Source organism: Schistocerca serialis, chromosome 12 (assembly GCF_023864345.2).
Source record: "Schistocerca serialis cubense isolate TAMUIC-IGC-003099 chromosome 12, iqSchSeri2.2, whole genome shotgun sequence".
NCBI classification, from domain to species: Eukaryota; Metazoa; Arthropoda; class Insecta; order Orthoptera; family Acrididae; genus Schistocerca; species Schistocerca serialis.
In genome coordinates, this window is record NC_064649.1 from 11,507,490 (window position 1) to 11,520,054 (window position 12,565).

General features: G+C 43.4%; 1 protein-coding gene across 1 annotated transcript in view; it reads left to right on the forward strand.

The window, feature by feature from the left end:
• LOC126428270 (juvenile hormone epoxide hydrolase 1-like) overlaps positions 1-12,565 on the forward strand; it is an 83,851-nt gene that overhangs the window by 67,792 nt on the left and 3,494 nt on the right. Inside the window, exon 5 of the mRNA XM_050090185.1 lies at positions 7,171-7,405. Within this exon, the coding sequence (XP_049946142.1) occupies positions 7,171-7,405 (235 nt within the window). The remainder of the gene's footprint in view (positions 1-7,170; positions 7,406-12,565) is intronic.

Genomic DNA, 12,565 nt, shown 5'->3' on the forward strand with positions numbered 1-12,565 from the left:
TAAATTACTTGAATTTTATTAATAACTGTTGTCTGCACGCTGGCAAGGCCGCTCACTTTTATGGCTTGAAGACGACCTTCTTTACGCTTTCACATTACAAGCAAAAGTACGATAAAATCTGAAGACCTACAAAGGTTTTTACTGTCATCTTTTATTTAGAGCAGGGGTCTTCAAACTTTTTAGTCCGCAGGCCACATTGACTCCTCCACGAAGTCATAGGGGCCAAGATCTACCTAGCACTCCACGATCATCGTAATGTAAGGCTAAAGGAAAGATGAAATCGCAAAAATCTAAGGTTGTGGGAATAGCTAGCACTGAAATGAACTACGATTTTTATTTAATTACATAATTTTGATTGATGGACGTACCTGACCGAAATTCTGGCGTATTTTACTCTGGCGAATTTCACCGACAAAAAAGTATGTCACTGCACATTCTTCACGAAAGCGTCCTGCAAAGTTAACGAAATCTCAAAATCATTGTTCACTATTACTGCAAGACGTAACAGAGGTAGAGTATGTCAACGCATTGTTATTTCAAGCGGCGCAACAATAAGTTTAGTTATGCAGTCTTGTAGCGAGTAGCAGAGCCAATGTTGCGGTGTATTGGTCGCGATAGGCGTCGAAACTCAGTTGTTGGCAGTACAGGTATTACCTCAAATATTGGGCGGACCGGATACCGGGGATGTCCGGCCAGCTAACGCGGGTCGGTTTCGGACCGCGGGCCGTAGTTTGGAGACCCCTGATTTAGAGCGAAGCGGAACGATCAGTTCAGCTTCTGTTAAAATGTTTCTTCGACTGCGCAGTCGATGTATTAGCGTCCGAGCTAGATGCGCATCTTTACAGTTACGTAAATGATATAAAACAAATGTCTTTCAAAGAATAGGTTTCATCTCATAAGTTGATCGTTTAATATACAGATAGGTGAATGCCTTTCCAAGGGTACTCACAGCTTTCATACGACGGAAATCCAAATAATATTACAACTCCAGCAGAGACAGACAGACAAAGACATGCTGGCACGAGTTTCGGCCGCTGCACTGGAAACTGAAGAGACGCCAGGTGGGATGGTGACTGTGTACCAGAACATGCTTCATAGGTACAGTGTCTGTAACAGCGTGGTTGGTCGCCGCATCGAGCCCCTGTTGTAACGCATCAGTACTTCCTGTACATAAAGTGTGCTGGGTTATTTTTTTTTATTTTGGAGAAATGTAAATACGTAATGTTTCAGTGTTAATACACACAAATTTGCTTAAGTGATAAATGGATGTTTCCTTTCGAATTGTTACCTAATAACTGCACTGCGTCTCGCCTAATTCAGTTCCTCAAACAGAAGTGGACGGGTTAAACATCTGAACTGAAACCTTCGTAGAATTTAAACAGTACGTTTACGTACACAAGTTCCTATTGAAAATGTCATGTACTCGCTGCCCTCTACAGATCCTAGAAATTTGGAGCGGGAATTTCTGAAGACCTTATTAGTGACTGATTCTCCATCGCCCAGCCCAAACCGCTACGTATAGAATCCTGAAATATGGAGAGGGTGTTGAACTTCTAACGCAGGCGTCATTTAAGAAGAGATTTTTCAAAATTTCATCCGTGAGAGGGTGAAATAGGGGATGAAAGATTTTTTGAAAATATGTTGCTATTAAGACAGTTTTCAAGCTTGGTCTACGTAAATTGGTATTTGGTTTCTCCGTCAGAAATAAACAAATATATGTTCCAGCATTTTTGGATGTTTTACCCCTGTGGGGTGAAACAGCGTTTTTTTCTCTTGAAAATAAATTATTTTTAAAGGACAACTAACATATTTTTCAAGCTACGTCAATGACACTTGGTTTTTGACTTCTCGGTTACAAATAAAATATTACCTGTTTCAGTGTTTTCGGAAATCTAATCCCTAAGGAGGTGAAACAGGGTCTGTCTACTTCACTGTCTCATCATCGTCTAAACACTGACGGTAGAAACTTGAAATTTCGAGAGGATGTAGAAATGATGCTTTAGACGTAGTTTAGGAAGTGATTGTTCGAAATTCCTCTCCTATGGGATGAAAAGCTTTTTGAAAATGTTTCCTTATCAGGACAATTTTTTAGCCAGAAGTACTAAAACTGGTGTCTGATTTCTCAATCAGAAATAATAAAAAAATTCTGTTAACCGTTTTTGGAAATTCAGCCCCTAAGGTAGTGAAAGATGGTGGTGGTGGTTAGTGTTTAACGTCCCGTCGACAATGAGGTCATTAGAGACGGAGTGCAAGCTCAGTTAGGGAAGGATTGGGAAGGAAATCGGCCGTGCCCTTTCAAAGGAACCGTCCCGGCATTTGCCTGAAACGATTTAGGGAAATCACGGAAAACCTAAATCAGGATGGCTGGAGACGGGATTGAACCGTCGTCCTCCCGAATGCGAGTCCAGTGTGCTAACCACTGCGCCACCTCGCTCGGTAAGGTAGTGAAAGAGAGGATGAATATTTTTTAGTGAAGTATTTCGTTACGTTAAAAAACTATTAAAGGTAAAGCTATAAAAATTAGTATTTCGCCTCTCGGTTATATGTATCGAAATATGTATTAGGGGATGAAAGTTTCTATGGAAATATCACCACAAGAAGGCAAAAGGCATCATTAACACAAACCTTGGACTCAAGGTACCAGAATAGCTTTTTGGTCATGAACACATTCGGAAAAGACATTGCTGCTTTGACCTTAATTAATGTGTAATAGTTTAGAAGGTGCTACGATTTTCGAACAATATGAAAACTCGATAGCAGAAAAAAACGAGTCTGTGGGCAGAGCATACAATCTAGGCGAGCGAAGTTAGTTAACATATGAATCGCTAACTGCACAACGGAAACTTATCAAAAACTTTCAAAATTCGTTTTATTGTGCCAGAGAATTCCAACTGGCTAGGCGTATAGTTTATTGCAGACACGGAACTCGTCTTCTGTCAATAAAGTTCGTTTAGCAACAAGTACGATTCAGCCCCCATTGCACGAAAGGCAACCTGTTCTGGACGCGTTCCCTTTCCGCTGTAAACCGTACGGGGATTTTGGCATCTGCACGAGAAAACTGAGAAAACAGGTGTGATATCACACTGATGGTGGGATGATGCACCCTGTATGAATCCTTCGCAGAAGAACGAGAAAGCTAGCTTCCTTCCTTGCAGATTCCAGTACATACTATTCAAAATTCTACGTGGAAAAAAGAAGAAAAAAAACACCTTGACTTAGAAATGGTTCTTATGCAAAAGATGTAAGGGATAGAGACATTTGTCATATCAATCTATCGTGAATTTAGTTTCAACAAACATATTATTACAGGTATCTGAACCTAAGATAAACATTAGTGGTCTCCCTTTATTTAAGGAATACTGAGGTGAATCTAGAACTTCCCTAGTAATCTACGTACAAAGCCAGACTATCTATAAACATCTTAAAAATGTATTGTATTAAAAAAGTTTAGTCCATATTCCAGAAGGATGGATGCAGTTTCGGGATGTTATTTTGACATATCCAACAAGAAAGGGATATGAGACTACAGAGAGCCTTTAAATCCATCAACTTATTTTTATGTATTTGGTTTGAAGAAAATATGTAAAACGAACTAGTATCGTCATAATGCAAGGCTTTAGATGTATTAGGTTGGTGCATAAATTCGTAGCATTCTTCTATAGGCTTAATAAACACAACAGATACACGTAACAGAGACTTTAGACATCAATAAAGTATTCTCCGTCACTGTTTTGTCTGCCAACGCTGGGGTGACTTTTCGATTCCGCGACTGTAGAGATCAGGTAGTTCCGGGGGAAAGGACTCGGCGATCCATGTTCGGAGCGCGTTTTCATCCGTAAAGGAAGTTCCTTGAAGATTGTTCGGTAGAGACCGGGGAAGGTGAAAATCTGAGGGCGCAAGATGAGGTTAATAAGGTAGGTACAGCGTTGACTTCCCAACAAAACTCATGAATAGTGTTATTCGCCAGTCTAGCAGGATGTTGGTGGGCATTATCATGGAGTAGCATCGCTTCACGCAGTCGTCCTGGTCGTTGTTCTTGGACTGCGTCTGCAGGACGTCTAAATTTTTGACAGTAAACGTCGGAAGTGATGGTGACACTCGGAGAAACAATTGGTAGTACACCACACCGCCGCTGTTCTACCAGATGCATAGCGTTATCTTTTGTGGACGCGCGCAGGTCTCTGTATGGGGAGCTGCTGATTTGTTTGCGCTCGACTGTTCCTTTCTGTTTCTTATGTTAGCATAAAAACACCATTACTCATCACTGGTAACGATACAGCATAACAATGGTGAGTGTTGTTTACGAGACAATTGATGCTGAGCAGGCAGAGATGCACATATGGGCACACCGCTGATTTTTTTGTGACTTTGGCTTAGAGTATGTGGTACCCATGCACACGATTTCCGAACTTTCCCCACTGCATGCAAATGTCGCCCGAAGGTGGAATGATCACAGTTCATCACATTTGCTACTCCTCGAGTATATCTACGTGGATAGTTGTGGATTAATGCATTTACGTGAACTCCGTCAAACCCTGAAGGTCTTCCTGAACGTGGGGAATCACTAATGCCAAAGCGATCCTCTTAAGAGGAGAAAACCACCTTCTTGCCATGCCGTGTCCAGCGGTGTTATCCCAGTACACGGCGCAAATGTTTCTGCTGTCCCCGCTGCTGTCAACCCTTAACTGAACACAAACAGAAGAATATGTCGGAAATGTTCAGGTTTCTGCACTCGGCGCTCCATTTTCTAGCGCCTACATCTCTACTTACTATCTACAAATGAAAAAATGTCCCGCTATGTATCGTAATCTCAAACTGTCCCACTAGCTCCAATTTTCCTTCGTGTATGTGCATAGTAGGAAAAGGTCTTTTTCAGTAACCAACGAAGAGTGATTTTGATGGGTGTGCGTCCCTGCGGCCAACTTTTTGAAATTACACTACTGGCCATTCAAATTGCTACACCAAGAAGAAATACAGATGATAAACGGGTATTCATTGGACAAATATATTATACTAGAACTGACATGTGATTACATTTTCACGCAATTTGGGTGCATAGATCCTGAAAAATCAGTACCCAGAACAACCACCTCTGGCCGTAATAACGGCCTTGATACGCCTGGGCATTGAGTCAAACAGAGTTTGGATGGCGTGTACAGGTACAGCTGCCCATGCAGCTTCAACACGATACCACAGTTCATCAAGAGTAGTGACTGGCGTTTCACCAGGCAACGCCGGTCAATTGCTGTTTGTGTATGAGAAATCGGTTGGAAACTTTCCTCATGTCAGCACGTTGTAGGTGTCGCCACCAGCGCCACCCTTGTGTGAATGCTTTGAAAAGCTAATCATTTGCATATCACAGCAGCTTCTTCCTGTCGGTTAAATTTCGCGTCTGTAGCACGATCTTCGTGGTGTAGCAATTTTAATGGCCAGTTGTGTATTAAGCCCAAAATCTTGTGTGCGTTCCTTGTACCTTAACTTGAACGACCTGACAGTTTGAGCGATGTAGTTCACATTACAGCTATTGCACCGAACTTTGTAGATACCAGATTTATCATATTTGTCTTTCTCCAGTTTTAAACTGTTTCTTAATTCTCATAGTAACATGTTGTAGCTTCTAAATGCGGCTTCAATTTTTTGAACGGCGTAAGTATATTAGCTCCTTCCAGAGATAAGCTACCGAAATACGGCATTTATTACATTATAACTTATTAGAAGGCACTGCTGCTACTTTCAGATGCTCAAAATTTTGAGTGCCTCCATAGTTTCCGTTTGCTTCCACATCTCAACTGTTTGCCACTATTTCTGCTACAAAATTTATAATAAAGAATTATTAAACATAAGATGTGAATTATCATTATATTATAGTCATTCAATTTAGTTTCTGGACCACCTTCGGCACTGCCGGGGTTTCCTACCCCTCATGTCATTATGTTCTATATATCTTACATCGTATGAAGGCCGTCCAGCAGGTTGGTTTCATACAGGAAACCGCTACACTACATTATTTCCCACTCTTTTGGCTACTAAACCCTGTTTTCCAACATAATCTCCGTTCTGTGCGAGGACCTTACGCCACCTTACTGGTAGGGCATGTATGTCCAGATGGTTCCTCTCTACTGCTCGACCTCAGAGCCAACGTCTTACTACATGAATGACTTCCTAATCATCCACATATTTCTTCCTGCGGAGTGCATCATTCACTGGGCCAAACTGATGGAAGTCGGGAGGTGTGAGATCCAGGCTGGAGGGTGGATGAGGAAGAACAGTCCAACGAAATTTTATGAGCTCCTCTCCAGTGGGTAGACTTGCGTGAGGCCGACAGGAATGTCCGGTTGTGCAGCGAGGTGTCTGATTACGATCTGTGGATCACCTGGAATGAAAGTGAACAGATGTTCGAACATTGCAGGAGTCACAGCTGTGCTGGACCAGCCGGTATGCTGAAGATCGGACAGCTCTGCGGGACCTGACTGCGGTGATGACAGACGCCTCGTCCAACGACTCACCGTGCTTTTGTTCACTACCAGACCACCTTAGACATTCCGCAAGCTCCTGTCAATACCTGCGATGCTCTCGCTTTGCACCGAACCATTATGGTGGTTACGTATAGAGCCATCATCAACTGGGACTTTATGAAACTGTCGGCCGTTGTGGCCGAGCGGTTCTGGGCGCTTCAGTCCGGAACCGCGCTACGGTCGCAGCTTCGAACCCTGATTCGGGCATGGATGTGTGATGTCCTTAGGTTAGTTAGGTTTTATTAGTTCCAGGTCAAGGGGACTGATGACCTCAGATGTTAAGTCCCATAGTGCTCAGAGCCATTTGAACTTTATGAAACTACAGGAGCTCCGCATTTTTTCGACCGAAGTTGGACGAGAAAAAAATGTGTTGGGTTTGTTATTGAGCGCCTCTCGTTCATAGACGTCTGACCATATCTTCCTGGTGCTTCACATCCTTTGTCAGGCAGTGTACTTATTTAATTTATTTTTTCTTTTCGCAGTCTCTTTACGTGCTCTGTCTTGACTTTCGGTTGCTCACCTTTTCTATCCTTCGCTCCCTCTCTTCAAACTCAATAGCATATCCTTGTTTCGTCTTCCTCAAGGGCAGTTAATTCTTCTTATAAATTTTTATGTGTGTTTTGCTGTATGCACTCAATAATCGTGGTTTCTCCAGGGATTGCACTGCAGACTACACCTGTTGGCTTGGCCGCCTACATCCTGGAGAAGTTCTCCACCTGGACCGACCCGTCTTGGAAGACTCTGCCCGACGGAGGTCTAACCAAAAAGTACGAACTGGCGGACCTCCTGGATAACGTCATGATCTACTGGGTCACCGGCTCCATCACCACCTCCGTCAGACTCTACTCTGAAGCTTTCAGCAAGGCAGCAAAAGTCGGCCGCAAGAGAGTGTGAGTACTGCTGTTATCTACGGGTACAGTAACCTACCCTACTGTAGAAAATCATTTGTCTGGGTTGCGCACGTAAACATTCGGTCTCTCGACTGGGATTTCCCATGTATGAACTGTCTACGAGTATAGCTATAAGAACACGGTATCTGACAGTGGACTTACTACGCTCCATCTCTTTTAGTAACAGTGTCTGCAAGTATAGTTTATGACGTTGAGGTGGGAGGTCCCTACCCCATTCTGTGGCACCTAATAGACAGGCCTACTAGATCAGTGGCTTGCCAAGCGAGTGCAATTATCATCAGAAATATTTTCATGATCATAAATACCCACTGCAACTATGCTTGAAATATGAGCCCTAGTGCCCATCAGTTAGGCAATAATTTATTCTCGTCCTTACTTTTTAATGCAAAGGAATGGATATCGCATATGACTAGTAGCTAGTGCACATTTCTGATGGACTCACTCCACCCTGGCAAGGCCACATTTCCTTCTTGTGGTATATGTTTTATCCAAAGGTTAGACATCCCAGCAAGAAAGCCTGATACCAATATAGGAAAGAAGGCCAATTTGTATGTTTAATCATTCAGATGTGCAATTCCTTGAATTGAATGAATGGCTGGTCGTCTGCTGATCATAGATAGTGAAGGTAGATTCTATAATCATCTTTTGGACAGTCCTCTCGTCACCTTTGGCCGAACCAAAGAGGGGAAGTATACCAGAGCACCAGAGGGCCTGGAATGTGGCTGACCAATACGGTGGCAAGGTGCTCCCCCACTTCTGCGGAAGTGCGGGATGACCGGATGATAGGCCACGTTTCGGCACTCTGTCGCTGGTTCCTGAGGTGTGAAGACATGTTCTATGTGTGCTCCAGAAAAACAAATTTAAATAAAAATGGTATGCATGTGGAATATTTAGGAGTAGATGAACTAATAATTTCTCTTTTCAGTACGTTTCATTTTGGCCGCCTAACGGCAGATGAGATTTTCTCCAGTTTCGCCTTATAAATAATGAACAAGAAATACTGAAGATCATTGCATTCCGCAATATCTCAATCTTTGTGACATTTGGCACACAAATAACCAGTAGCCCCTGAGACCCATGTTAATAATTAAAGTTTACGTAAGAATACGCATATGATCTTTTCTAAATAGCAGCGCTCACGCAAATTATTTATTAGAAGGCGGTGAGTGGCGCGTTGTGTTTAAAAAATATTATATCGTACGCACTTCCGGGCTGTCGATGTCCGTACGAGTGTTATAGCGGTATAAGTTAATTAAAAGTCTCATGCTAGCCCACGATATTTAAAGCCACCCCAACCAAAATAATGAAATATATAATTATAAAAATAAAAATAAATAATTATACCGTGATAAGTGGCCACATACACACACATATACCCTTATACCGTGATACAAACTCTTGCCATATGATGTCTACCATTACCTGGTTTCCGCGTAACTGTTGTGGTGTAGAATTAATGCAGTTATTTCGTGTAAGTCAGTGGCGACTGCTACGCGTGGTTTGAAATATGCACGCAGGCGCCAGTTGCAACCTACAACGATGCTGACATAACGTAACAGTTTGAATTCTAAATATTGTTTTTGGAACGCCACGTGTATCTTGAGCGCGAGTAAATGCATCTTACATATACGTAGCGTGACTTAATCTCAATACACAGGCAAAAAGTTATTTATTATTAATGGAAATGTTACGCTCTCTTCCAATGAATGACAACCGAGCGTAACCTGCAACTAACCCACCGATAATATAGAGTATGAAATGATTTCTTTTCCCAGCAAATTAATCTAATGTCGCACAGAAAGAAATAATGGTATAAACACCTGCGTGTTATTGAAATAATTGGAAAGAATTTCTTTACCTTTATATCTTTAAGAATTAACTTTTAATCCTTTGAATTAAATAAAAATATTTGAAACCACAAGTGAAGCCTCACCTAAGCCATGCCGAGTTAAATCTCTGAATAAGTTTCGTAACCAAAAATATTAACTAACTTTAATATTGAAAATTCATAAAAGCACGTAGAATTATTTTCCTTTGCGAGCGAAGCTCGCAAACATTGAAATATTTTTTAGCACACGTAAAGGCTGACTCAGCGCCACCGAAACAGTCGAAGCCAGATTTGCAATCGACAGCAATATTATCATTGTGTATCTTGAAGTTTTCCCGGCGTATTGATTGGTCCATCATATCTCGGGCTTGCAGCCGGATCACGTTGACATCTTGGCGCGCTCTGCAGCAGAAGCGGGCCGCGCATGCGTAGTGGTGTACCTACATTTGCGCTATCTGTCGTAAAGCGCCTTCGCGCAGCTGAGGCGCAGTAGTCGAAAGTATAAAATCAATTTTCATCAGCCGTCGCACTAGAAGCAGACCCATGTCTCTGTGAAGCGATTAAAGAAATTACAGGATCCCAAGCTTTATCCATCTGAAAGCCGCCGTCTCGATTAATACGATCTTTTGCCAATCGTATCTCGACGGACTCCTTGATAATGGATTCCCAAAAAGATCTAGTTGTCGCTAAAATTTTTGTTCCACAGTAATCCATGGAGTGTCCCGTCGAAATACAGTGTTCTGCTATGGCTGATTTGTTGGGCTGTAGTAAACATGTGTGGGGCTCATGCTCCACGCATCTTTCCCGTACTGTGCGAGTAGTTTGGTCAATGTAGGATTTGCCACATTTACAAGGGATCTTATAAATACCCGCCTTCTTCAGACCCAGATCGTCCTTCACAAAGCCAAGCAAAGCCGATATTTTCGTAGGTGGTCGGAAGATCACTTTAACACAATGCTTCTTTAAAATCCTTCCTATTTTAGAGGAGAGGTTACCCACATACGGAAGAAACGCCCTGGACCTGACCACCTCTTTGTCTTCTTCTTCTTCTTGTTTCTCTTTACATTTCTTCTTTGTTACAACTGTGCGGATTTGGCGTGTAGAATATCCATTCTCCCTGAAGACGGATTGCAAATGTTCTAATTCTTTAGGAAGGTTGTCCTTATCAGATACCACATGTGCCCGGTGCACCAGAGTACGCAGCAAACCCATGGTTTGTGCAGGGTGGTGGCAGCTGGTCGCCTGCAAATACAGATCTGTGTGTGTGAGCCAATTTTCGGTATATATAGAACGACGCGCACCAGTAATCTTCAGTCTCGCACTCACCTGAAGATGGCTGCATGTTTGTTAGCCGGAATATCGTGCTAAGATGACAACGTGATCCGGCTGCAAGCCCGAAATATGATGGACCAATATTATCATTGTCTTTAAATAAATTTCACTTGAAGGCAGAAGCATTTTTGAAAGGAAACATAAGATACTTTGAATTAACAATATATTGTAACCTTAAAGTACAGACAGCATGTTATACATACATGGATCCATAGGCGACAGAGAACAAACAGGCGAAAAACAAACAGGGGTGAGCAACATGCCTCTTGTGTGTATACACTATGCGATCAAAAGTATCTGGACACTTGGCTGAAAATGACTTACAAGTTCGTGGCGGCCTCCATCGCTAACGCTGGAATTCTGTATGGCGTTGGCTCACCCTCAGCCTTGATGACTGCTTCCACTGTCGCAGGCGTACGTTCAAATAGGTGCTGGAAGGTATCTCGGGGAATGGCAGCCCATTCTTCACCGAGTGCTGCATTGAGGAGAGGTATCGATGACGGTCGGTGAGGCCTGGCACGAAGTCGGCGTTCCAAAGCATCCCAAAGGTGTTCTATAGAATTCAGGTCAGGACTCTGAGCAGGCCGTTACAGGGATGTTATTTTCGTGTAATCACTCAGCCACAGGCTGTACATTATGAACAGGTGCTCGATAGTGTTGAAAGATGCTGTCGCCATCCCCGAATTGCTCTTCAACAGTGGGAAGCAAGAAGGTGCTTAAAACATCAATGTACGCCTGTGCTGTGATAGTGCCACGCAAAACAACAAGGGGTGCAAGCCCCTCCATGAAAAACATGACCGCACCATAACACCACCGCCTCCGAATTTTACTGTTGGCACTACACACGCTGGCAGATGACGTTCACCGGGCATTTACCATACCCACACCCTGACATTTCGATTCGTCACTCCACACGTTTTTCTACTGTTCAATCGTCCAATGTTTACGCTCCTTACACCAAGCGAGGCGTCGTTTGGCATTTACCGGCGCGATGCGTGGCTTGTGAGCAGCCGCTCGACCATGAAATCCAAGTTTTCTCACTTTCCGCCTAACTGTCATAGTACTTGCAGTGGATCCTGATGCAGTTTGGAATTCCTGTGTGATGGTCTGGATAGATGTCTGCCTATTACACATTACGAACCTCTTCAAGTGTTGTCGGTCTCTGTCAGTCCACAGACGAGGTCGGCCTGTACGCTTTTGTGCTGTACGTGTCTCCCCACGTTTCCACTACACTATCACATCGGAACCACAGGACCTAGGGATGTTTAGGAATGTGGAAATCTCGCGTAGAAACGTATGACACAAGTGACACCCAATCACCTGACCACGTTCGAAGTCCGTGATTTCCGCGGAGAGCCCCATTATGCTTTCTCATAATGTCTAATGACTACTGAGTCACTGAAATGGAGTACCTGGCAGCAGGTGGCAGCACAATGCACCTAATATGAAAAACGTATGTTTTTGGGGGTGGCCGGATACTTTTGATCACATAGCGTATGTCCAATTTTGCGTGACTTAATTTAGCGAGCTATTGTGACCCATTAGGTGGAGGTGTGTAACGTTACTTCTTCCCTGTTGCAGTGTGTAGCGGCTATCTGCCGCTGCAGTTCACTTGGTCGACAACCTCGTCTCTCCGAACAGCAGCTCCCTTGGTTCGGAACGCTCTCCACACACGTGAAGCAATGCTGTGAGCAGCAGCAAACTCCTGGGCTGCACTCGTCATTCTTCAAGTTTACCAGCGATTCTTCCCCATGTGAACTCATCCAATTGTTGTCTCTGGGTCATGTTGTAATGAAGACCACCACCACCACAGGGTACCTCAACCGCTAGCTGACTGACACACACAGTCTTTTCCAGTTCCTTCAACTGCCCTGCTTAGCTGAGTGGTTACGCGGTTGCCTATCATGCAGCGGGACCGGGTTCGATTCCGGGCCGGGTTGGAAATTTTCTGCATTAGCGGACTGGCTGTTGTGTTATCA